This window comes from Rattus rattus, chromosome 8 (assembly GCF_011064425.1).
Source record: "Rattus rattus isolate New Zealand chromosome 8, Rrattus_CSIRO_v1, whole genome shotgun sequence".
NCBI lineage: Eukaryota > Metazoa > Chordata > Mammalia > Rodentia > Muridae > Rattus > Rattus rattus.
Genome location: NC_046161.1, coordinates 107,392,082 through 107,419,195, shown reverse-complemented (window position 1 = coordinate 107,419,195; position 27,114 = coordinate 107,392,082). Strand labels below are relative to the sequence as shown.

Sequence of the window (27,114 nt, the reverse complement as noted above, 5' to 3'; positions counted from 1 at the left end):
CCCGCTTTTCTACAGACTTGCTTTGCAGAAGTGTTATTATTAAAAAAAAGGAGAAGTTGAGTCACGATATTTGATTTAATTTTGGTCAAAACATGAATTAAACAAGCTCTGGCGACAGTGGCGCCATTCTCTCCGTTGGTTTCCACCGGTCGTCAGCAGGGTGAGCTTCCTGTGGCTTGAGTGAGCTGGAGGGGCCTCGGGATCTTCCTTCCTGCTGGAGATTTTCCATCAAGGTTGAGCTTCCTTAAGCAATGACTGGATTAACGGGCTGGGCTTATGTTAGAATTGGCAAAGTTTTCCTCAAATTCTTAGGGATTTCACTGTTACTTACTTCTTTAAAAAAAAAAGATTGCATATTTTTAAGTCTTTTCGGATAATCCCTTTAGTATAATCCTTAGAAATTGTCATTTTTGCATACTGACTTTTGTATCAAGGAAGGAGCCACTATACAGGCAACAACAACACCGAATTTGAACATTTCAGGAAGGGCCCGTCTTCAACGGTTAAGGGATTCAAAGACAGTACAAAGGTTAAGGGAGAAAGGGAGAAAGTTAAATTACAGGAAGGTTGTCACTTAAAAATGTAGCATCTGTGCATTAAGACTGGGCAGCCTTGTGTGTGTGTGTGTGTTTTTTTTGTTTTGTTTTGTTTTTTTTTTTTGAACAACAAGTTCTGAGGAACCATTTTTGGTCAGATCAGTAGACTCCATGAGCATCATGATGGGGACATAGCAACAGGAAGGCAAGTGTGATTCTGGAGCAGTAGCTGAGAGCCTATGTTTGCAGATAGCAACCAGACAGATAGCAACCAGGGTGGACTCTGACTGGCAATGGTGTAGAGATAATCTCTTCTACACTTTGTAAAAGTATTCAATTGTCAATAAAAGGCTGATTAGACAATGGACTTAGGCAAGGAATTAGGAGGTGGACATCCAGCAGAAAGAGAGGGAGTGAGGGATGATGGGATAGCAACAGACACAGGGATTGGCCCCAGAATGCTGATGGAGACAGCAGAAAAAAAAATGAGGACCGGGTATCCAGCCATGTGACAGAACTTGGTATACAATAATGGGATGATTCACACATGAGCTACATTGGGAAGAGTCAAAGCGTATGGTCTAGGTATTTGAAAATATTTTGGAGTCTCAGAGTTGTTCTTCTGCGAGCAGGGGCTGATAGGGAAAATGCTAGCATACAGAAAACACACAACAATAGAATGGCATGAGCTTTTGAAACATCAGAGCCTATCCCTTGACACAATGTCTCCAAAAAGGCCATACCTCCTCATCCTTCCCAAATAGTTCCACCAACTGGGGACCAAGCATTCAGTACCTATGGGGACCATTCTCATTCTAACTATCACACAGGGTCCCACGCAACCCAGGCAGGCCTTGAAGTCTTCATGTGGGCAGGGATGATCTTGAACAACTGTTCCTCCTGCCTCTGCCTTCTGGGTGCTGGGATTACAATCTTGTCCCCATGACTAGTTTACTGGGTCCAGGGGATCAAACCCAAAGCTTTGTACATAGTAGGCAAGTACTCTATCAGTTGAACCATATCTCCAGACCTCAATATGCATTTTAGATTTTGAAATTGTTTGTATTGAATTTATTTTTGTTTGTATGTATGTGGCCGGTACATGTATGTGCACACATGCATATGGAAGTCAGAGGACAAATGGAAAACCTTTAGAAGTCAGTTTTGTTCTTGTGTAGTTTGGATGTGCTTGGCCCAGGGAGTGGCACTTTTAGGAAGTGTGGCCTTGTTGGAGTAGGTGTGGCCATGTTGGTGGAAATATCACTGGGTGGGGTAGACTTTTGAGAACCTCCTCCTAGCTGCCTAGAAGTCAGTCTTTGGAACAAGAAGTAGAACTCTCAGCTCCTCCTGCACCATGTCTGCCTGGATGCTGCTATGCTTCCACCTTGATGATAATGGACTGAACCTCAGAACCTGAAAGCCAGCCCCGATTAAATGTTGTCCTTTATAAGAGTTGCCTTGGTCACAGTTCTCTTCTTTCTACCATGTGGATCCTTCCTGATGCTTGGTTCAGGGCATCAGTCTTGAAGACAACCACATTGACCCACTGAGCCATCTTGCCAGCCTAAGAGACACTTTATAAGTTTATCTCTCTCGTGGATGGGGATGGGCTCACAGAGCTGCACATCTGTTGAGAAGCTAGAGACAGTTGGTGACTGCTCATGTTGATAAAGTTGGCTTTCCTCCAGGGTGGGACCCTGGTAGGTTGCCCGGGCTACAGTTCACGGCCCAACATTTACATGCTTTCAGACAAGACCAAATGGACATCAATAACTAGACATCTATACATCCATGCACCCATCCATCCATTCCTATGGCCTGTCTGTCTGTCTGTCTGTCTGAAAAAGGCTATAGGTGGAAAGGAGACAGGGAAGGACCTAAGAAGGACTGGAGATGGGGAATGAGGAGTGGGTTGGATTTGAAACAAGACACATTCATGGAAGCACATGAACGAAAACACTGAAAAGAGAAGTTTAACTCTGTCAGGAAATCCTCCAGTCCAGTCTTTCAAATGAGTCTCCTCGTGTCCTGCTGTCACCATGAGGCCTGGCTGAGAAGTTCCACCCTTTTTCCAAAGACCGTAAGGAGCAGGCATCAGACTCATTCTGAAGAATTTGCCTGGAGTTGTCTTTGAAGAGAGTACATAGAGTGACAGTGAAGGGCCCTGGAGTCATATCTTTCCACTGCCTGCCTCTCCCCCAAACAGGATCAGAGGCTGAGTCATGTAGGAAGATGCTTTGGGTTGGGTCTGACCACACCTGGGTACAACTCAGGAGCTGCTGCACCGATGCAGTGTGCTGTGCTCCAGACACTTAGGGAGTGGGGTGCTTACAGGCAGCCTCTCACCTTCTGGCTATGGTAGACTTACCTGTCTGTCAAGTTCACCACTCTGTATAGACGGAGTGTCTCCCTCCCTCCCACCTGTGTTTTTTATTTAAGTTTTTAGATTCATTTTTTTTATGTATATGAGTGTCGTGCCTGCATGCAGGTCAGAAGAAGGTGTCGAATCAGGTGGAACTGTGGTTATAGATGGTTAGGGGAACTAGGATTAGAACTTGGGTCCTCTGCAAGAACAGCAAGTACTCTTTAACTGCTGAGTCATGTGTCCAGACTACCTACTGTCTCTGTCTGTCTTGTCTCTCTCTGTTTCTCTGTGTCTGTCTGTCTGTCTCTCTCTGTCTCTGTCTCTCTCCCTCTCTCTGTCTCTGTCTCTCTCTGTTTCTCTCTCTCTCTCTCTCTCTCTGTGTGTGTGTGTGTGCGTGTGTGCCACACCTACATTTGGATATGCACACGTGAGGGCGGGTGTGCCTGCACGTGTGTGTTCATTCCTCTGCAGGCTGGAGAACAACCTCCAGTGTCAACCTTAGAAATGCCTTCTAGCTTGTTTTTGAGACGCTCCTTCATTGGCCTGGGGCTCACCATGTAAGTAAGGTAGGCTGGCCCAGGCATAAGCCCAGGGACGCTCTGTTTACTGTGTTCAGCCCTGGGATCACAAGCCACACCACCATGACCAGCGTCTTGAATCTAAGGTTCGAATTCAAGCCACTGTGCTTACAGGAAAAAAAAATGAAGCCGATGGAGCTCCAAGACGATGTCCTTTGCTGAACTGTATGTAATTTCCAGCCTTGGCTGTACATCCAACTCATCTGAGAAGTTTTAGAGGAATCCCACTTGCCTGAGTCAACCCCGTAGGCGTTCTGGCTCTCCGGCTCAGCCGGGCTCTCCCTTCATCACAATCTTTGCTTCTGATGTGGAAGCCAAGATAAAAAGCACTGATTCAGCCCAACCCCAGTGAGGGCACGGATGAGCCTGTGTCCGGGAACGGCAAGGTATTTAGGTTGGGTTCAGCACCTCCCATTCGTTGGCAGGCTCACAAAAACGAGCCAGGTTTCAGAGCTGAGCCCTGTAAGGAGCGAGATTCTTTTACTTCGGAGACTCAGCCACAGAATGGCGGCTTCCTTGGAGATGAGGTGTAGCTCACTTGTCTACTGTGGAACACTCCGGGGGTTCCATCCCCAGGAAAGCATAAAATGGGAGGGAGAGCACATGCTTGCTTGTAACCCCAGCCTTTTGGAGAGTGAATTTGTCGTTGGGATGTTGGGATCAGAGTGATCTTTACCTACACAGGAAGCCAGGAGCGCCTGCTCTTGAGGCCTACCTGGGAGATCTGAAGGGAAGGGTAGGGGGTTGGGAATATGGGGGGGAGAGTCTCTCACTGAACCTGGAGCCTGCTGGTTCCATTAAGCAAGGCTGGCTGGCCCGCTAATCCCTGAGAGCATCTGTCTTTGCTTCCTCAGGGCTGGGATCACAGCAGGAACTACTGCTCCTCTTGCCTAAGTGCTGGGGGTTGAACTTGATCACCGCGTGAGCATGACTAACTGAAGCATTTCTCCGGCCCCTGCGGTCATTTCTTCACACTGATCGTTGCAGAGGGGCCGGTTAAGTTCGTCGTTCCCCTCCCTTCCTGTGTTCTGGGATCGTCCACAGCTTCTGTCTGGGTCGTCCAGGGCTGACAGTAAATCAGTGAGGCTGATAATGTGGGTGGAAAGGATACTCTAATGATTCTGCTTTGTGGGAGGAATGCCTCGCCAAGGTGCTTTTGTCATGCAGGATTTTAATTAGCACCGTTGAAGGGCTATAAAAGTAGTCCCTTCAGATTGGGGTGATGACTTTGGGACTCTTTTCCAGTGCTTGCTTATAAGTGTGAAGACCTGAGTTCAAATTTCTAGTCTGAGTGCTGGTGGCTTAGCATTCTGTCTAAGCTCCACCCCCACAACTACCTGGCAACAGCCAGATATGCTCCGCCCCACAGTTGCCTGGCAACAGCCAGCTGTGCTTGATTATAAAGGGGGCTGCTTGCCCCCTTCCTCTCCCTCTTACTTTTCTCTTGCTCTCTCTTGCTTTTCCTCTTCTCCTGCCCTCTTTGTCCCTGTCCCTTCTCTCCACCCTTCCCCCCCATGTGCCCATGGCCGGCCTTTCCTCTCTTCTACTCTTCTTCTCTCATTAAACCTTTCCAGATGGAACCAAGTTGGCTTGGTGTGCTTTGTCCCGAGAGATTTAAACTTCAACAGTGGCTGCATGCGTTTTAACCCCACTGCTCTGAAAAGCAGGGAATGGAGGGTCACTACTAGGGCTGGCTGGTAGGCAACACACACATGCACACACACATGCTTACACACACACACACACACACACCACACGCACATGCTTACACACACACACACACACACCACACGCACACACACATGCTTACACACACACGTGCACACACAGGTGCGTGCACATACACAGGTGCTTATACACGCACACATGTGCACACATGATCATGCACGCATAGGTAGACATACACGCCCACTTCTTTGCAGAAGGCTGCAAGAATAATATTGTTGGGTTGCAGAGGTTGCTAAGGGAGTAATGCACTTGTACAATCATAAGGACCAGAGTTTGGATTCCCCAGGACCCACACAAAAGCCAGTGATGTAGCAGGTGCTGTGCCTGCAATTTCAGCACCTCTCTGCTGAGGTAGAAAAGCCCAGAGACAGGAGAATGCCCTGCAGCTCTGGTTTTCCTCAAGGTAGAAGGCAAGGGCTGACATCCAAAGTTATCTCCTGACCTCTGCATGCAGGTTTTTCTGCACACACAACCGCATGCACGTGCACACACACGCACGCACGCAGGTTAAAAACACGCAGGTTAAAAACATAATATTGCTCTGTCAGAGTAAAGTGTGCATCTGGCCTCAGTCTCCGTGTAGGGTAGTGAGGATTATGGGGTTATAGATAGCTCAGACTCATCCTGGACAAAAAAAGAACAACAACAACAACAAAAAAAAAAAAAAAAACCAGAAGGTTGGAACAGCGATGGGGTGAGAGGGAACCCTGGAAAGTCTAGGTGTGGTAGGGGAGGTTTTAGAACATCATGGTGGCCATTCCTATGAAAAAGCCACAGAGAAAGCCACGGCTTTGTATATTAACTTCAAAATTCTCTCCTAGAGACACAGAAGAGGAGAGAAAGGAAAGCCTGGGGTGGGTTGAGGAATGCTTGCTTTGAACCAGGCTTGGCTTTTATCAAGGTGTCCTGCGGAGAATCGGCTTCCCTAGGGCCTTGGGGGTTTCCCCCAGTGAGCTGGTCACCTCTCTGTTCTGTTCTGGGAGCTCAACTGCATTAGGCAGGCTGTGGCTGAAACCCTCCAAAAAGCCTTTTGTTATAAAAAAAAAAGTGTGTTATAAAAAAAAAAACCGATGTTTTCTCTGAAATATTAATTTCCTTGCTCTGGGCTCTTGTGGGCTTTGCCTGGTAACTTAATCTCAGCACCCCCTCAGCTCTGCATTTTGTGTCTGTCACTGAAATGGGGCTTAACAAGAATCACTTGATACCTTGGCAAAGCTTCCCTGTTTTAAACAGTCTTTTATCTTGGGGCCAGGGATTTGCATTTGCGGAGGATAGGCCCGCTGACTCCAGCCCCTGCAGGCAGGTTGCAACTTGTTGCAGATCGACTTTGGCCCATTTCTCTCACTACCAGAACCTCCTGGTGCTGCCACTCAGGGTTTAGGATTTAACAGGAGAGCTAATCCCTGTCCTTAGTTGTTAGTTGTTTTCTGTTTTTTGCTTCACCCAGGACACCAAGGCCAGAGCCAGCAAAGTACCTAGTACAAGCCCCTCGTCCCCACCCCCAGCACTTTCATAATAGATGATGCCCAAGGCTGGAGCAGCTCTCTTCTCTCTTTCCCAGAGTTCCATTCCATTCCCAACCTGCCGTATTATCTACGGCCTCTCTTCTTGAGGAGTTTGCTTACTATCAGGTTTTCTTTGTGTGTGTGTGTGTGTGTGTGTGTGTGTGTGTGTGTGTGTATGTGTGTGTGTGTTGGGGAGTGCAGGAGGGTGTTGTTAGTTTGTTTTGTTGTTTTATTTGTTTCTGTTAGCCCAGGCTGGCCTGAACTTTCTGTGGTCCTCTTACCCCCTTCTTCCTGGTGCTAGGCTTACAGCCCTGGGCCATTTTTACCCCAGAGAGTCTTCATTTTTCCATCTCCCCGAAACCTGAGTCTGCTAGGTCCTTTGAGATTTCTTTGATTGATAGAATGATGGTGTACGTGGTTGTGTATGTGTGTACATGCAGACATACGTGTGTTCGTGTGTATGCATGTGCAAGAGCATATGGAGGCCAGAATTTAAACTCAGGAGCCATTAATACATCCCTGGTTCCCTTTTGGAAACCATGCCTTTCACTGGCCTGGAGGTGTCACACTGGGCCAGGTTGGCCACCAAGAGATCTGCCTGTATCTCTCCTTAACACAGAGATGAGCATCGAACACTGCTGGTCTGCTTCACCTCCTCCTCCTCTTCTTCCTCCTCTTCCTCCTCCTCTTCCTCTCCCCCTCCTTCTTCTCCTCCTCCTCTTCCTCTTCCTCCTCCTCCTCCTCCTTATTCTTTTTCTTCCTCGGACAACGGGGATTAAATGTCAGTCTTCATGCTTGTATGCTTGGGAAACAAGCATTTGCCCCAGTGAGCTGTCTGCCTGGCCCCTTGGATGTGTTTGTCCTGATGAAAATCTCTTTAGTGTTGTTCACATGTGACTTTTGAGTGGCTAGTGTGATGTAGAACCAAGTATGTACTTTTATTTACTTTATTTATTTTTATATTGTTGTATTGTTGTTGTTGTTGTTGTTATTATTATTATTATTATTATTATTATTATTATTATTATTATTATTAATTATTTTTTACTTTGGCAGTATTGGGAATTGAACCCAGGGCACCAGGCGAGTGCTATCACGGGGCCACTACCCAGCCTGACTTTACTTATCTTAATCTTAGTGATGAAAAGTGTAGCTTGATGCTGGCTGCCTTAGGGCTTGGGGTTCTGCCCTTGACCTCAAGATTTCAGGAAGGTGCCTCTTGCCAGAGGCCTTTCTGGGGACTCTGGAGTCTGACTCCAGTTGTCTTCAGGGCCAGCTCCCGAAGGGGGAAAAAAATGCACCCTGACTTCTAACCTAATGTCCTTTCCACTGCTAATTCTGGCTACTTAAACCTGGAGTTATTTATCTTTTACAAATTACACTCATATCTGGATTTATCATGTGCCCCCCCCTTTATTGTCCCATTTTTTCCCATGAACTTGTCCTGATTCCTTGGGCAGCAACTGTAAGTAAGTTTTCAGGTTTTGTTTTGTTTTTTGTTCTTTTTTCTTTTCTTTTCTTTTCTTTCTTTCTTTCTTCTTTTTTTTTTTTTTAGATCAGATGAATTTGGCAGAAGTGAAGGCCTTTTTTCCTGGAACCTGCAAATGGGATATGGGAGGAGCTTTCATAAGACTTGGAGGAAAGATCAGCCAGCGAGAGCCAGCCAGGGCAGTGGAGCCAATGTTGGAGATGCCCAGAGTGCAGCCAGAAACTAAACGGAGTCTTTAAGTTAAAAAACAGACTCAAGTTATAAATCAGAGGCAAATTTCATGGAAAGAGCTGGAGGCTAGCCCTGGGTGTCCGCCATTTAAGGGGTTTATCAGGAATAGCCTGGAGCGATGCCTCACCCTGTATAGTGCTCAGGCTTGGGGACTCCTGCATGGAGATGCATAAAACTGGGCGTGGTAGCGAGAGCCTGTAACCCCGCCCCTGGGGAGGCAGCCCCGGAGATTGCTGGTCAGAGAATCTATCCAAATCAGTGAGCTTCAGGGCTGGAGAGACCCTGTTGCAAAAGCGAGCCTGGAGGACCAGAGAGGAAGGCCGCAGAAGTTGATCCCCCAGCATACATGATCACGCATGTGCACGCATGCGCACACACAGCACATGCACAAGACTGGAAAGAACATCTTATTGGTTGCAATTATATTTGAGCAGAGATTGGAATCAAGGCGAGAAAAGGGTGGGTTTCGGGAGTGAGAACACTTCACTGGAAGGAAAAACAGGGTAGGTGCCCAAAGCGGTGGCCGGTGGTTCGCCACCTCCTGCCTTCAGCCCTACGGGTTTCTTTAGTCATTTCTGTGTGCATCTCTCGATGCGGATTCTTTACGATGAACTCCGAAGGAATTGGGATCTAGGTGGCCTGACTGCTCTGGACAAAAAGACTAGGTTAAAGTGGAGAGGACGAGTCCTATCCAGATACTCTCTCATAGTCATTTCCAGCCCGGAATTCTTTCTTCTCTCCAGCATGAGGTAGGTGTAGTGAGCAAGTTATTTGAATAGGGATCCAAGTGAAGAGGTCAACGTTAAGCAGATGGTAGAGCTTCCATAAAGGGACTTCTTCAGAGGTCTGAAGTGGGGGGGAGGGGCGGTGATCGCTCAGTTGATAAAGCCTTTGCCACACAGGCAGGAGGGTCTGGATGTGATCCTCAGGACACATGTTAAAAACAAACCAACCAGCCAACCAACAAAGATGTGGTGGAATTTAGCATCGAAGAAGCAGAGACAGGTGAATCTCTAGGACCCAGTGTCCAGCCAGCCTGGCCAAATAGGTGAGCTTTAGGCCTGTTGGAGACAAACAGGGGGATGTCTGTCTCAAACAAACAGGGGGATGTTGCCTGAGGAACAACCACCAGGATTGTGCCATCCTTCATACATATGGGTACACGTGTGAACACACACACACATTTATAAACATACATGTCCCTGCACAAACCTGACCTTACACTTGAGTCCTCACAGTTGTGAGGAATAAATGTGTTTCTATTTGTTTACAATTTTTTAAGAAGTTTTGTGTGTGTGTTTTTTTTCAGCCCTCCCCTCCACCCTTTCCCATCTAAGCACTCTGTGAGAAAACAAGCAAAACCCTCTGATCTGGGGCAGATTCTCAGATTTCATTTCCCATTTGCTGCCCTCGGCTGTCTTTTCTTAAAGTCTGAACTACGCAGGAAACTCGGTTCTTTCTCCTTGCGCTTCCGCTGATTGGAAACCGGACAGGGGAAGGTTCCAGGGCCTGGTGTTATCTCAGAAACCCACGTGGATCTCAACTCACAGTCTGTTTTCTGTGGCCAGCCTGTCAAACAGAGAGTTTGGCTGCTGGGAATGGCCATTGTTTGAATACCAGGGCCAATGCCATGCAGAGGACTGATTCTGCTTTCAGTCCCTGAGAATAGACTGCATCTCTGGCTTTTGAGATCAGCTGGAATCCGTGGTTACAAGGATGGGATTCACATTCAGCTCTGACTTTTAATTCCATTGATTTCTGTTGACCGGGCTGGGGATGTAACTCAGTAGGTAGAATGCATACTGAACACACAGAAAGCTCTGAGAGTCAGCTCAGGAACTACAGGAAACCAGAGGTGGAGTTATACAGGCCGGCGACCTAGCACCCTGGAGGTAGAGGCAGAAAAATTAGAAGTTCACGGTCATCCTTGCTACACAGTGTGTTCAAGGCCAACCTGGACTACGTGAGACCCCATCAGAAACAAAGCAAAACCAAACCAAACCAAACCAACCAACCAACCAACCAAACAAACAAACAAACAAAAGAACGGGTTAGTTAAGAAGGCTCAGAGAGTAAAGGTGTTCGCAGCCTAGCCTCTTTCTGGAGTCTACATGTTAGAAGAAGAAAAGTAATTTTCACAAGTTGTGTTAGCTCTGTGAGGTGCACATCCAACCGCATACACACACAATAAATAAATGTCTTTCCTTTTTAATCCAGAGGATCTGGAATTTAATACTGAAAATAGAGTGACCCCTTATTAGACGGTAGAGCCAGGGCTGGGGTAATGACAGTTTCCCGGGAGTGGGCAGTCCCTTCCTTGTGACACTTCCAAATGGTTGTCTGAGCCAACTTGAACAAGTTACGAAGACACACCCCTCCTTTGGAACCAAGAGAGCTGAGCTGAGCGCTGTGCAGCCCCTCATCCAGCAGAACTGAGTCACTGCTTATGAACTAGACATTTATGTGCATTCGTGCCTGGGCTTTACCACTGCTCACCATCCAGGCTGCGGCCAGAGGTGTCAAGTAAACACTGATATTTCTAAGGCTGAGGGCTTAAACTCCTTACAGTAAGTGCTTTGCTCTGAACGGGGGCTTTCTTCTCTGCCCTGAAAGAAATCAGAGGAAATGCCTACAGCCTCTGTACGGAAAGGAGTCCTTTGTCACGTGGCAGAATTGCCCTTCCTCTGAGCTTGTGACACCCAAATGATATTTTGAGTTTAGTCTTGAGAGCCTGCTCTGCCTCGGTGATTGGTGTTTGTATGGGAGCCTTGGGTGGGGATATGGAAGTTGAAAAGAGAGGGAGTCTCATGAAACAAAGAAAGCGAACCGGACAATGTACCTCAAATCGTCCGTGCTCCATGGTCTCCAAACCCTTTTTTTTTTTTTTTTTTGGTCTATGTGCATGCATGAGTTAGTGTGTGTGTGTGTGTGTGTGTGTGTGTGTGTGTGTGTGTGTGTGTGTGTGTAGAGGGCAGAGAGAAGCTTTGGGAGTTGGGAGTTGGTTCTCTCTTTTTTGCCACATGGGTCTCAAGACCTGAACTATAGTTGTTAGGCCTGGTAGAAGATGTGTATGTCTGTGGAGCTGTCTGGTCTCCTTCACCTTGTTTTGTGAACCTGGGGCTTACTGATTCAGGAGGCTGGCTGGCCAGCGAACCTTGGGCATCTGCCCATCTCCACTTCCCCACGTTGGGACTACAAGCACGCACCACCACACTTTCCTTTTTTATGTGAGTTTTAGCAGTGGAACTCAGGTACTCACGTTTGCCTGGTGACACATTTACTCACCGAGCTGTCTCCACAGCCCAACCCCTTTCCCTATAGGTTAAATCAAACTATTCTTTTTAGCTGGGTCTGAAACACGTAGACTCCCTAACTCCTGAGAGTTGGATTGGGACTGTTTTGTAAAGCGAATAGACTTTAAAGATTATCATAACCAGCTGACCTATTTGGTCCGGGAAAAGACACAAGAGTTGAGTAGCTAATTGCTCACCCACCGGAGGCTGGGCTCGGAGCCTTTTCTACCTGTACTTTCTGCTTGTATTTCTCGCTCACCAGGCTCTCCTCCAGAACACATCGGAAGGCAGAATCATGCAGTTAGCCTTCATGTGAGGAAATGGCTTGAGGAGAGAGTAGAAGAAAAGGTATCCTGTATATCTGGAGTGTAGAACACCTCGTAACCTGGATACCTGAAGATACACTGCCTGAGCGCTTTTCCACGTCCCCTTAGCTATGAATCTAAATGTGTCAGCTCTGTCTCTGAGGAAGACAGCTGTACACAACGAAACTTCACTCTAGTATTTCGGAATCCCTCAGTTCTAGGGTGCCTTATTGCCCTGTCACCATAGCAACGTTCTAATTAGTAGGTCGCCAGGCAGGTTGGTTCTTACCTGGTGCAAGAAGTCAGCAGAAGGGCCTCACCATTGATCATTGTTCTTAAGTGGTCAGTGATCAGTTCCAAGCTGGTAACGAACAATCACACACACGCACACACACACAAGACCTAGGGATTGGAGCCAGAGCTTCATGTGTGAGCCACCATGTGGTTGCTGGGATTTGAACTCGGGACCTCTGGAAAAGCAGTTGGTACTCTTAACCTCTGAGCCATCTCTCCAGCCCCGAGCTTCATGTGTGTAAGGTGCGTGCTCTACCACTGAGCTACATCTCAGCCATGCACAGTTCAAAACAGTCACTTTGGTTCTAGAAGGGTGGTTTAAAGATCCTTGAGTACACTTATTAAACACAGAGGGTGCCCCTTATACAAGGGGTTGATTCCTCTAGAAGGTTCCTATCTAGAACCTTCCATATGTTGCCAAACTCCAAGACAGGGTGGGACTATGAGATTAGGTTCTTAAATTATGACTATATATTCTATCTAAAACTTCTGCTAATCTGCTTACCTCAGAACTCAGAATAAACTCAGAGACTCTTTCCCTTGAAGTTCAGAGAACCCCTCTGCTCTCCAAGCTCAGACACCCCATTCCTCTAACATTATAATAGCAAGGTTTTCTGAGTTATTGCTGGGTCTCTTATCAGGTTTTCCTGTAGGGCGTGGCCGGCAATCCATCCCAGCACATCTCCCTGTTGAGCCTGGGAAGAATCTTTATAATTTACAAAAATTACACTAACAGCCGATTCTGTTTTATCTTGGAATGCTGTGTAGTACAGGGGTGATAAACGCATCGTGTAGCACGTGTCCGTCCACTCAGCCTTCCAGAAACATGTCAGGTCCCATAAACTTCTTCCTGCCATTAGCACACTGGGACAGATTTACCATGCTCCTAATCACCCTGAAAATCGTCTATAAACAGATCATCATTATTTTTTAATTGCTTAAATGCATTTATTTGTATGTGTATGTGTGTTTGGCCTGTGTATGTAAGTGTAGCATGTGCATGCCTATGGCCGTGGAGGTCAGAGAAGGTCAGATCCTCCGGGCCTGTTAGAAGTGTTTGTGAACCACCTTATGGGTTCTGGGGCTCGAATCTGGGATCATTACAAGAACAAGTGCTCTTAATCACTGAGCCATCTCTCTAGTCCCCTCTTCCCATTCTATTCCTACAATTTTCCTCCTGGACCACTGTTCCACTGTTGTACAGAGCATTACCTGTCTAATGAGAGGGCGGCATCATGCTTCCTTCTGCCTTAGAACATTTTCACATGTTGTTCTCGTGTGTTTCTTCTCCATCTTAGCCCCAAGGTACTTGTCATTGCTGAGGAATACACTGACTGGATGCTGTCCATGGCCCCAGAGAAAGTCCAAGGCTGAACCTGGAATTGCCCTTGGTCTAGTTAACTTCATCCACTTGACACTGACTAGACACATCTGATTGGTCTGTCGGGATGCTTCTAGGAGATTGTCTTGATACTAACTGAGGCTGGAGGGCCTAGCCCTCTGCGGCTACCATTATCCCCAGGCAGGGGGCCCAGGCTGGGTAAGGCAGCTGGGTAAGCACGAGCCTGCTGGAGGTACCAAGCAGCATCTTCCATGGTTTCTGATGTGAGTTCTCTACTAGAAAAAGACAGCAAACACACCTGCCCTCACCTCCTGCCTGAGTTCTGTCCCCGTCTTCCCTCAGCGATGGCCTGTGAGCTGGAAACATGAGGGAAGCAAACCCTTTCCTCCCTAAGTTGCTTTGGGTCAGTGCTTTATCACAGCAACATCAAGGAAACTTGGGCAGCCCTCAAGTGTTTGACCTCGGAGTGCCTGGGTTTCATTCACTGTGACACTATGCCCTCTAAAGTGAGCGAAGAGATGACAAATGTCCAGTCTCTTATCTAGGAAAATCACTGTCAGGCTTGGGGTGTGGTCTAATAGGGAAGAGTGCAGTGGGCCAGCACCAGGACATGAGTTCGAATCCCTAGCAGGTATGTAACAAGCTAGACTCCCAGGAGTTATTTTTTTTTTTTAGTGTGTGTGTGTGTGTCTGTGCATGTGTTTGTGTGGGCTCCTATTTTTGTGTGTGTGTGTGTGTGTGTGTGTGTGAAGTGTTTAGTATTTCCTCCCCATTATGGTATTCTGATTTGGGAACATGTAACACCAAAAGGAGAGGAAGAAGGATTGAGGTGTCAAGACAGGCAGGCAGAGAGAATGAGAGAGAGACACAGAGAGACAGACAGACAGACAGACACAGAGAGACAGAGACTCTGCTTAGGTGCCTAGAGACTCTAAACCCCTTCATTCCCCAGAGACAAAGCCAGCCCTGGGGAGGTTTTGGGATCACTTGGCTTGCTAAGCGAGGAAGGAAGGAGAGGAAACTCGTTTAGTTATTTGATGTTTGGGACTTCTAAAATAATGATTACCTTTCCACTCACCTAGTTTGTTTTATCTATAAATGGCTTTTTAAAAAAAACGTCCTTGCCAAATATACTTTTTAAATGCTCCAGGGACAGCCAAGTTTCCCCCTGAAGTAGCTATTGAATTAATCTTTAAGAAATACAGATGATTATTACTTAATCCCTTAATTTACTTGCTTGGTGAATATAAATTTGTGTCTCTGTGCTTTTCTTGAAAGAGCTGTAGTGAAGCATTAAAACCCGTGAGCTACTCATGGGAGTTGATGAAACCCTCCCGGCCAGACTCTATCCGGAGACTACAAGCCTGGTGCACACGCACTGGCAGCTGCTCCTCTGTCCGTGCCCCACCCCATAGGAGAGAACTCTCCAGGAGCCACAGGAAGGCCGTCTACAAGTGGCTCGCTTTGGCTTGTGTATCAGCCTTTGACTTGGACATTTTAACCAGACATCGAGTCTATACAAATCTTTTTACCAGCATAGAGAACTGTGCTATCCAGATACGACCTGGGGAGGATTCTGGTCTTGGCTATTGCACGTCTTTTGGGAGATTTTCCTTTTTCCCTTCCAGTCTTCTTGCCTTTTGTAACTGATTTGTCTCAAAGCCAATCTTAGGAGTAGTGGACAACCCTAAAGCACCAGGATGACCTCCAAGCGAGAGACTCAGCCGGGGATTGTCACCCAAGGACTCAGCTAGACAAGATGCCCCGAAAGAACCTGCCTTTGGGTGAAGTTGCTGGATCTCCTCACTGCCCAAACTCCCCAGACGCACAAGGCTACCCAACAGATGAACTCAGGCTAAGAAATAGCAGCTTCCTGCAGGGGAGAGGCAGGAAATGGGGGCAGGGAGCACATGTCTAGGGCCTGGGGGGCTGTCCTGCCCATGCGTCCATTCTGAACCCCATCTGCATCGTGCTAATGTCCTGAGTGCGGTAGCTTCCAAGGTCCTGCTCTGGACCACTCTGTGCTACTGTTTGTGTGGGCCTTGTAGTCGCTGCTGTGGCAGGCGGTGAAGCTGTCAGAGGTGCCTTGGCTCTCTTCAGAGATAATGTAGACTCTGCAGAAAGATACAAGTTTACACCTGCTCCGAGAGTGCTTGAGCCCCACACCTTGGCCAGCTCACTGTGAGATTTGACCTGCTCCTCTTTTCTTTCTTCTCCTGCTCCCCCAACCCCTCCATCCCCCTTCCCTCCCCTCCCCTCCCCTCCTCTTCTCTCTCTCTCTCTCTCTCTCTCTCTCTCTCTCTCTCTCTCTCTCTCTCTCTCTCTCTCCTAGCTTCCCCTCTTCCATTTCCTTCCCTCTATTCCCCTCTCTCTCTCTTTCCTTTTAAAAACATTCTTGAAATAGTGTCTTACTCTGTAGCCCAGGCTAGCCTGGAAGGAACTTACTATGTAGCTCAGGCTATCTTCAATCCTCCTGCCTCAACCTCCCGGATCTGGGGATTGAAAGTGAGATTCGTGGGGATTGAAAGTGAGATTCGTACCATTCCTGACTTTGATGATCTCTGTCAGAAGCAGGCCGGGAGGCCAGAGCGCACCGTCGTCTGTTTCTCTCTGTAGTCATACAGTTCAGGCTTTAAGTCCTTACTCTCCGATGACAAGAACGGAAACTGCTACCATGATTTTCCTTCTTTTCTCAGCAACAGGGAAGAGGGACAGCCCCTGTGGGTCAGGCGTTTCTAGTGACCTCTGATTCTTGTACTGCTTGTTGAGATTGCTTTATTTACCAAACAGGAAACACAAGGCATTTCAAAGGGATTTCAGAGCTTTAACTTGGTCCTCTTTGACAGGTTTTAATAAAGTGCTAAGGAAGTGTTTTAAATATGTACGCGCGCTCGTGTGTGTGTGTGTGTGTGTGTGTGTGTGTGTGTGCCTGTGTGTGTCTGTGTGTGTGTGTGCATGTGTGTGTGTGTCTGTGAGTGTGTGTGTGTCTGTGAGTGCCTGCGTGCATGCGTGAGTGCGTGCATGTGTGTGTGTGCACGTGTGTGTGTGTGTGTGTGTGTGTGTGTGTGTGTGTAAAGCATGTGTGTTGGGGTGGACATTCTAGGAGAACATCACCCCTCTTTTTCTAGACAGTGTCTCTCACGGGCCTGGAGATCACCAAGTACTGCCAGCAAGTGCCAGGCATCCTCCAGTCTGCCTCCCAGCCCTGGGATTACACACGGGTGCTGCTTCTGGCTTTTTACATGGGTTTGCCTTGGAAGGCAAACGCTTTGCTGACCAAACACCGCTATCTCCACAGCCCGTTTAATAAGGCTCTGAGACCACTGTCCCCTCCCTTCGGCCTCCGTGATTTCCCAGTAAGCTGAGTAAGAGCCGTCCAGCACCAATGACCAGGGATCACAGGACACTGCCACCTGCAGACACTTGCTTCGCTCTCCTGTGGCAACGTATTTTAATTACACACAAGTGGAGTCAAAACATTTTTTAAAAACCCTGAAACTCAATTAGGAAGCACTTTTGCACTTGTTGGATGCAGTAATTGTCTACCGTATTGGGTAGGAGTGGGAACTTTTGATTCCCACCGACTCGCTTCTTTGTTCTGGGTGGGAGGCCATGTGACAGGCAGGCCAGTGGGCTGGTCCCACCTGGTCTCCTGAGCCGTGGGTGTTAGCTGCCGGCATGGCAAACCACATCGCTGTCTGCCAGATGGTGGCCTGGGTGTCTGACTCTGAAATGCCAGCTGCAATTAAAACCCATTCCGAGATGGAGTCTTTCAGTGTCGGCCCAGATGGCGAGCCGGCCTCTGGGCCCGGGATCACTGAAGAGGCCAAGTCTAAGAGGAAGCAGATGGAAAGAGCTGTAAGAGGAGACCGGTTGTGAAATGCAAGGAAATCAGCCCTCCATTTTGCCAGCTCTAAAATCCACAGAGAGAGGGGAAAAATGGCAAGTCTCCCTGATGGGTGCAGTGACCCCTCTACTTCAGATGAGAATGACATCACACTTGCTAGGTGGGTAGATGGTTGAGTGTACATAGCTAGGTGGTGTGTGTGTGTGTGTGTGTGTGTGTGTGTGTGTGTGTGCGCACGCACGTGCACAGGCACACACACATGTGTAAACCAGAGGACAATATCAGGTGTCATTCCTCAGGTGACAAACATTCACATTTAAAAAAATTATTATTTGAGACAGGGTCCTTCACTAGTTAGAGCTTGTCAAATATGTTAGCTAGGCTGACTGGCCAGCAGACTCCAAGAATATGCCTTTGTCTACTTCCCCATTACCCTGCTATGCCCAGCTTCCTCCTTGCTCCCTCCTTCCTCCCTCCCTCCCTCCCTCCCTCCCCTCCCTCCCTCCCTCCTTCTCTCTCTCTCTTTCTTCCTGTCTCTCTTTCTTTCAAGTCATGGGGTCCGGGGATTAAATTCAGGTCTGAGCTATGGTCTCTCTATCCCCCATCCAGCTTTTTAATGACACCTCAGTCTTGGCACTGCCATGAAGGCATTCTGAATATGCGGTTGGCAGCTGAGTTAATTGGTTTTAACTAAAGGAGGTCGCCATCGATCATGTGACTCCGTTGTACACTACAAGAGTGAGCACTGGGGTTTCCTGGGCAAGAACTCTGCCCAGAAACTTCAGCATGAGTTCCTGTCTGGTTTTCATACTTCCAGTCTGCCCCGTGAATGTCTGACAGGACAGCCCCCGCAGCTCTTCGAGCTTGTGCGCAGGCTACACCTGCCGATTCAATATTTCCCCTGAGGGGTTTGAGTGCGTGTTCGCATTTGACGAGCTCAGCTTCAAGGCATAGTGAGTTCTGTTCACTGCTTGCCGTGTGTTATTCTTTGAGATGCTTCGCCTTCAACTGCATCAAAAGCAAATGGTACTCTTAAGTATACAGCGTCAAGCCAGACATCACAGCCATGTGTGGAGTCAACGAGTTATCAGGTTCTCCCCAAACCTGACCATAACAAAGGGGTGCATGAATTCAGAGTTATGTGAGTAGAGCTGGCGAATTGCTCATTAGATATAAGTCCTCTTTGCACAAGGCCAAAGATCCTAGTTGGGAGAGAAAACCAACTCTACGGAGTTATCCTGTGTCCATGATAGGGTATGCTGTGCCCACCTCACACAGACAAGAATAATCAATAAGGAGAAGAAAGTTCACTGTCACAGGAACACATTTCTGGCAGAAGGTTAAGCATTCGTGACGATTTTCCCCTAACCTTCCAGCCACCGGTAGACACCATATCAAAGACATGGACCAAGAAGTCCTAATCCCAATTAAAAACTCTGACCCCTTCTTACCACCACAAATCCTTAGACAACGGTGCTGGTCTAGAAATTAATACCCCCATCCACAGTGAGAACTCAGAGACTCTGGCAGTGATTTTGGGGGAAATGTGAGATAAAGATGCTGTGACCTCGGTGATGGGGTGAAGGTTTTGCTATTACTCAAGGACTGGAGGAAGAGAAGTGAAATGTGTCGTGTTTCATGAGCCTGTCACATGCTCTGACAGCTGTCCCTGTTCAGAGGCTAGCATGAGACTCTCTAGGTGAGAGAGCCTCTTCTTACTGGAACTTCTTCTCAGAGAACACTTCAGATCATTCATTTGCCTGCTAAGGGCAGAACATTCCCAAAGGACGGCCGACTGCCAATGGAGGATCTGTAGCGATTAAAATGTGCTGCCTTAATATCAGACAGTTTCACTGGACACATGGAGAGTGACTCAGCTATCAGATTGGAAAGCGTTCTGAATTTTGATTAGAGGATGTTGAAGAATAAGTTAGGCTGTCTTGGTGGGGTTTGTTGTTATTTATTTATTTATTTTTTGTTTTTTTAATGTGTATATATGGGGGAACCATCAACGAGTGCGTACACACACACACACACACACACACACACACACACACACACACACACACACCTCCTCTGCTTTATTTTCAAAGTGAGGTCTCTCATCTGAAACTCACCAATTAAGCTAGGCTGGCTGGCCAGGGAGCCCAGGTCTCCACCTGTCACAGCCACCCCAGCCATAGAAGGACAGCCATATGTCATCTTAGCCAGTTGCTCCTGTTGCTTTGTTTTGTGTCTTTACATAGGGTCTTGGTGAAGTGGAAACTTGTGGTCTAAGCCTACAGTCTGGGGACTGAAGTCAGGATCTCCTGTTTGCAGGGCAAACAGTGAACAGACTCTGCTCCCTCCTCTGGCCAGGAGAAATGTCTTGGGTTCGTTTAGAGTTATATCTTTGTCCCTAGCTGTTGATCTAGATGCATTTCCTGGCAGTGCCATTCCGTTGGCCTCTGAAGCACCACAGATTAAGCATAAGAATCACTGCTCGATGCTAAGGACATGGCTGGCACAGGTTCTTCCTCGGGACCTGGATGGGCGGGCATATGCAGTTCCACTGCCTCTCTCCACCTGTCCTCATGACTTCAAGAATTCTTGAGGACACAGAGGGAGGCTTGGGGATTCACCTGTTGCTGCCAGGGCATGTGAACCTCTTGAGATCCTGAGCTGAACAAAAAAAGCTGGTGTCGTCCTGCTCCCTATTCCAGAGCGAGTTCACGAGGCTTCTATCAGAACGACGTGAGGCCAACACAACTGACAAATCGTGCTGTAGTCTGAAAGTGTCTGTCTTGACAAACAGTGACACGAAAAGCCAGAGGGCTGCTGTCACACAGGGGGAAGAGAATATTGGCCTAGAGGAAAGGTTGAAGGGTTATAGGCTTCCGGGAACCGATGGTATTGTTAGTGGGCAGTGATCTCTGTCAGCTAACCTCTGTCAGGGGTTACCAGGCCAGGGTGAATTGAATCGATCATGCCTTTTGTAAGGTTTTCATAAAGGAAGCCAAGGAGGTAGGAAAGGGGGAGGAGAAGGAGGAAGAGGAGGAAGAGGAAGAGAGGAAGAGAAGGAGGAGGAAGAGGAGGAGGAGGAGGAGGAGAAAATAGCCCAGCCAAACCTTGACAAGGGCACCTTTTGCTGTAATGATGGGAAAATGAAATAAATAAAGGGCAAAGTGGGCCCCAACTGGCACCGAGAAGTACGGTCTCCTTACCTACTGCCCTTCCACCTGCCCGTGCTTCCGTAAGTAAGGTGTGGGGTGCTGTTCGCCTTTCTCTTAAGGGTCAATGGAAAGACTTTCTCAGCCTTCCTTGGAGGGCAGCAGGCATGGTGGTGGGGTCAGCTCAGGCTGTGGCACAGAACATCAGGAGCTTTCTGAGTTGCTCTTCTAGTCCCTCCCCCCCTCCCCTCCCCCCCTCCCCTCCCCCTCCCCTTCCCATTTTCCTTCCCCTCACCCTTCGCCTTCCTCCCTTTTCTTCCTTTTCTCTCTCTCTCTAAATATTTGATGGCTCCTTCCCTTTCTTTCCTCTTAGGGCGTGTTTCCCAGGCACCAGCCCTAGGCACTCACCCCTGTCCACACCTCGGTTTGGTGGCCCCTTGATGTGCGTTTGTCGTGGACTTTTCCCCTCGATTAATTCTAGCTCGGTAATCTTAGTCTCCATTGCACTCTATTATCTGTGTAACCTCAAAAAAAAAAAAAAAAAATCCAGAGGCCTGGGGACTGGAGATTGTCCAGGAGTTAAGAGTGCATAGTTTTTCTGCAGAGACTGGAATTCAGTTCCCAGAACTCATAAATCTTATAAGCATTTGTAACCCATCTCCGGAGGGGCTCCAGCTCTCTCTTCTGACTTTCAGAGGTACCCACACCCACATGAGCATAGAGACATCCATTGCCGTGACTACAACAACTTATGTAAGAATGTATTTAATCGGGCTTTAGATGGTTTTAGCGGGCCAGAGTCCGTAATGGTGGAACAAAGACATAGCAGAAGGGTTAGCTGAGAGCTCACATCTGGATCCACAAGTAGGAGCCAGGAAGCACACTGAGAACGCTGGTAGCTTTTTAAACCTCAAATCCCACCACACCCAGTCCCTCCAAGACCAAACTTACCCTCCTCATCTTTCCCAAAGAGTTTCACCAACTAGGGACCAAGTATTGAAGTCTATGAGCCTATGGGGGCCATTCTCATAGAAACCCAAGGCCTAGGCCACCTTCAGAGCAAAAGCATTCAGTCAGGACATCTGAAATCCAACCAAGCTTTGCAGTTTGTTGTACCTTCTTCTCCACGGTGGCAAAAGCTGCTGACCACCGATCTAGGTTAAGATCTTAAAATGTTAGAAGGCTGAATGGCTAAATTCTGTCTCCCAAAGACTTCATTATCTGTTGAGAAGACCATCGGAGTCCCCCCCCCGCCCCCCAGCCAGCAAATAATGTTTATTCCCAACACACCCAGTACCAAGAGGAAAAAATAAATTCTGACCGTAGGAAATACAGTTTCCTATTTCTTTACTTTATTATCTTGTAGGAAAATCTTAGGGATCGAATGAATTGTTTCACAAATGGATCCAAACATAACCATTGCAGAAAAAAATAGTATATCATCTATTGTTATGTTGATACCAAATTTAAACAAGGTTCAGAGCCCATTGATGCCTATATTTTTAGCTAAGCAGAGAACGGTCTGGAAGACATTGAGGATTTCAAAATAGTTTCTTACCTAAAAATACACTTCCTGAAATAAACTAGAGGCCTGAAAGGGATGAATGGGCTTGCTTTTTTTTTTTTTCTCTTCTTCTATGTTTACTGTCACCACAAGAAAGCAGGTCTTAAATATATAAGTTTGTATTTTTAGAGACCCAGGAAACAGGTGTTGTGCCCAGGCAACAAAGGAGGTCACAGGGTGAAATGTTGCTGGTACCCTCTGGGCAGGAGTTAAGCTAACATAGGGAGAGTACGTGAGGCCCTTCTCAGACCTCTTGAAGGAGACCCCTTGCAGAAGTCCTTCCCATTTGCCTCAGGACGGGCATCTGTCCTACAGCCACACACAGCCCGAGTGTCTAAACCTAGTGCAGCAAAGAATACGTGTTAACTCCTCTCAGTTTCCCAGAGTGCATAGCAGCCTTGCACCCCATCAACTGCAAGCTGTTGTTAACAAACTCAGTCCTTCTCTGCTTACTGACTACATACCATGCCTCCCAGTGCCGCTGCCAGGCCTCACCGTGGTGGACCATACCCTCAAACCATGAGCCTTCCTTCTTTAAGTTGCTACCCTCCAGGGTATTTGGTCACGTCAGTGGGAAAAGGAACTAACACAGATTCTATGTGGGTCTATGTGGCGGATGCTGTTTGACACACTGGACCGACAGTGTTTGAACAAGGTAGACGGAGGCTCCTGGAAACGTGAATGTTGGCGGACAGGCTGTATGGGAGCATGTGACCCACATCGTTTGACCCACAATAAAACAGAGGCTTTAGGCGGTTCCTAGCTGCCCATTTTTGGGATGAAGAGTGCCATTTAATCAGAGACCAAAGGTGGCGGAAACAAACACCGAGGATTAAGCTGATGTGTTTCTAGGGAGGCTGTCATATCCTCCAAGATGAGGACTGAGAGATGACGGAACTGGAACCGGGGTGACTGTCAGGGCCTTTGCACAAGGAATGGTTCCACCATTGCCCTCAGCCCCTTCTTCACTCTTCTAGGTGGAAAATTGACTCCACCTCGAGGACCTGCTAGTAGCCCCCTCCATCTCTTACCACAACCCCCATCACTCCCTCATCCCTCATTCCTCACATTGGAGGGGATAGTAGCCTCTCTAGGACCACATCAGCTCAACTCTTAACGTCTGTTTCTGCCGCCTCTGCATTTCACTGTGGTGGTGACTGCTCTGCCTACTTGGGCAATGACTTTTCTAGTGTCTCCGTCCTATGTGCACACCTCTAATTGGTTCCCCCTGCCCTGGTCTGATTTATTTACTTGTTTATTTTAGACAGGGTCTGATGCACCCTGGACTGGCTTTAAAGTCAATATATAGCAGAGGATAAAATTGAACTCTTGACTCTCCATCCTCTACCTCCTAAGGGCTTGGATCACAGGTTTGCACCACCAATCCCAACTTAGACAGTGTTGAGGATGCCCAACTTAGACAGTGTTGAGGATGGAACTCCCTGTTTCATGATTTAGGAACTGAACCTCATACCCGGCCCCAGTGAACCAGAATTTCTTCAAGAGAACCTGGGACACCTAGGGCAGGGGGCCAATCTGTTTGTTTATTGATTGATAAGGTTTTCGTGGAAAACATGCCTTATGCCCACCATGGACAGAACACACAAGCTACTGTACATCTGTGTCACCACTACCACACAATGGGCGTGCATGCATGCGTGCGTGCATCCGGGAACTCTACCTCTGAAAAGAGACCTTTTTTTTTTTTAAAGTACCTTTCTCCACCTTCTTTCCTTTATTTACTACGTTTGATCGACACACACGTCGTGTCCTTTGTGCAGAGGTGAGAGGACAGGTTTCAGGAGTTGCTTCTCTCGATCCTGGGACCAAACTCAGTCTGTGAGAAAGTGGGATAACCCTTGCTCTTTCTTTCTCTCTCCTCAGTTAACAGTGATCTGATGGCGGGTGACAACAGCGGTGCGGTCAAGCTTCCACAGCTGTGCAAGTTTTGCGACGTGACACTGTCCACTTGCGACAACCAGAAGTCTTGCATGAGCAACTGCAGCGTCACCTCCATCTGCGAGAAGCCGCAGGAAGTCTGCGTGGCCGTGTGGTAAGAAGGGGGCCTTTGGAGAAAGGGGGCTTGCTTTCCAGATCACTGTGGACAATGCTGTGACCAACACCTGGCCAAGGTAGCCTCAGGAGGAAGGCTCGTTTTGGGTTCTAGGGGGATACAGTCCAACATGCAGGGAAAAGACATGGCTGACAGTCCCCTGGTATCAGCACGTGGGGAGCAGACACTGAACCACCTGGACATCACTCATTCATACACATGACCTGAGCCTGCCGGGCGCGTTTCCCATTCAAACCGTAACACCTTGTTATCTGTCTTTCTGAGTCGTGTGTGCTCACGGCAAGAGTCACTATCCGTGCCCCTCCCAACCCCAAATACAGATACCAATGTTCCTGTCCTCCCCCCATCAGTTATTAAATATATTATCAGAATGCCTCATCTTGGGGTTTGAATATGAAACGTCACCCCATAGGCTCCTGTGTTTGAACCCCTAACCCCCAGGTGGTTCATTTCGTCTCCCAGCATCCATATGGTGGCTCATAACCTCCTGTATCTCCATTTCTAAGGGATGAGATGCCCTCTTCTGGCCTCCCCTGGCAGTCACCATGCATGTGGTGCACATGCAGGCACTCAGAGGTGCGCAGAAGATTACAATAATAGGCAAATTAACATTTACATCAATGTGATGTGCACGGAGAACCAATCGCCTGGCATTTCTCAAAATATATGCCCTGCTGGTGGCCAAATTAGTCTCCAAACATGCAGATGACAAAGAGAGAACCCATTTCCCGCAGCACAAACCACTCCTATTTTTCTGTTCTGGAAAGGAAGAACACCCCGCCATCCTCTCCCGAGTTATTTGTCTTCCCTCCCACCCCTTTCTCAAATTCAGGAACTTGCATTTCTTTATTTAGGATCTTTCTTCCCATTTTGTTTTTGGGACCAGCCATTGGCATGAAATGTGTCCCTGCCCCCACCCCGCACACAAAGAGTGACTTGTGACCAGCAGGCAGGAAAAACAGATCATGGGCTTTAGAAATGACTTGGTAGTCGGTAAAGGGTTTGCGGCACAAGCACGAACGAGGACCTAAGTCTGATTCCTAGAATCATCCAGTGCTCTGGAAGCAGAGACAAGAGGAGAGGATGCCCGGGGCTTGCTGGCCAGCTAGTCTAGCTAAATTGACAAGTTCCGGGTCAGTGACAGACAGACGCTGTCTCAATAATCAGCAGGGACATCTGCAGATTAGCACTGGAGATTGACCTCTGGCCTCCACATGCACATGTGCACAGGTACACATACCTGCGCACAGACATGCACACCAAAGGTAAGAAAAAGACCTACCACCATGTCCCTAGGAAGCCTGTTTAAGAACTCTCTGGTTGGTCAGGACACGGACTCTGCCGCACCAGCTAGAGGCACAGCGTGGTCCTGTGGTGCCCTAGGAGTGGGAGATTTAAAATGACCCAGGTCCCCGGGAATTCCCTTTTCCACAGCTTCCCCTCTCTAAGGACCCCAGTAAGGGCGATGCTTCACGTTTCAGGTAGAGCTCTCCCCAAGGAGAGCTGTCTTGTTTGTAATCATAAGCAGGCTTTGAGGTGAGCAAAAGGTGGAGGGAGATGAGCGAGGAGAGTTTGGGACAGCTCGAGAATGTTGGGGAACCGGAAGTGACTGCCGTTAGTGGAAACCACTTCCTGAGGAATGCACAGACTTGATTGTTCTATCCAGAGACTGGTCATTCATTCTCCCTTCTTTCCATCCCTCCCTCTCTCTCTCATCTTCAACAAATGCCCCAGGAGGAAGAACGACAAGAACATTACTCTGGAGACCGTTTGCCACGACCCCAAGTTCACCTACCACGGCTTCACTCTGGAAGATGCCACTTCTCCCACGTGCGTCATGAAGGAAAAGAAAAGGGCGGGCGAGACCTTCTTCATGTGCTCCTGTAACACGGAGGAGTGTAACGATTACATCATCTTTAATGAAGGTGAGCAATCATCCCGGGGTCACAGTCCCCCAGGGGAGCACTGCTGTGGGGAGCACCGAAGCATGCTATGAGGACCAAGGAGCTCAGGAAGCAGTGGGCCCCATGCTGGCCCGTCTCAGATTTGATCCCTCGGAGCCATCTTTGTACCTGGTCTTGACAAGTAGTTCTTTCCCTGAGAGCAATGGTTCCCCAGGCTCGTTCTCAGGACATCTGCAGCAGCTGGAGTTTTGTCAGCCATGTAGTTATCAGTATAATTTAAATTGTATTTTCTCTGTGTGTGTGTGCATAGGTGTGTGGGTGCATGCACAGTCTATGTGCACGTTTGTGCTCACGTGTATGATATCCATTAGTCAGCCTTGGATGTCACTCCTTGGCAGTCATGCACCTTGCTTTTGGAGGCATGATCTCTTAGCGCGGCATGATCGCTTATCCTGGGCCGGCTGGTCTAAGATTCCGTTCTTTATAGAGCTATGGGTAAATAAAGAATGCACTTATGTTACTGAGATACTTTTAGTTAATTAATTGACCTGTATATTTATTTATTTATCTTGAGACAGTCACTGTGCTGCTCAAGTTAACCTGTAATTCACCGAGTCCAACCCAGGTTGGCCTCAAATTTGGTATCCTCCTGCCTCAGCTTCCTGAGTGCAGGGATTGCAGGCATGGTCACTCTCCGACATCATGGCGGTTTTAGCATTCCTTTACTATAGCATTCCTCTGCTATTTCCTTGAAATAAAACAGCCTATGAGAGACACAGCTGCCGGAGCCTAAGGAATGCGCACGATGGGTCAAGGGCTCCGTGGTCTAGAAAGACCCTCTCTCTGACCCCCAGGAGCTTCCCTCATGCCCTTTGGCACAGTTCCTACCCGGGGCTCATAGTCTTGCTTT

General features: G+C 47.9%; 1 protein-coding gene across 1 annotated transcript in view; it reads left to right on the top strand.

Moving 5' to 3' along the window:
- Positions 1–27,114, top strand: part of Tgfbr2 (transforming growth factor beta receptor 2) — an 89,104-nt gene that overhangs the window by 18,987 nt on the left and 43,003 nt on the right. The window contains exons 2-3 of the mRNA XM_032911061.1: positions 24,111–24,279; positions 26,035–26,225. Of these exons, the coding sequence (XP_032766952.1) occupies positions 24,111–24,279; positions 26,035–26,225 (360 nt within the window). The remainder of the gene's footprint in view (positions 1–24,110; positions 24,280–26,034; positions 26,226–27,114) is intronic.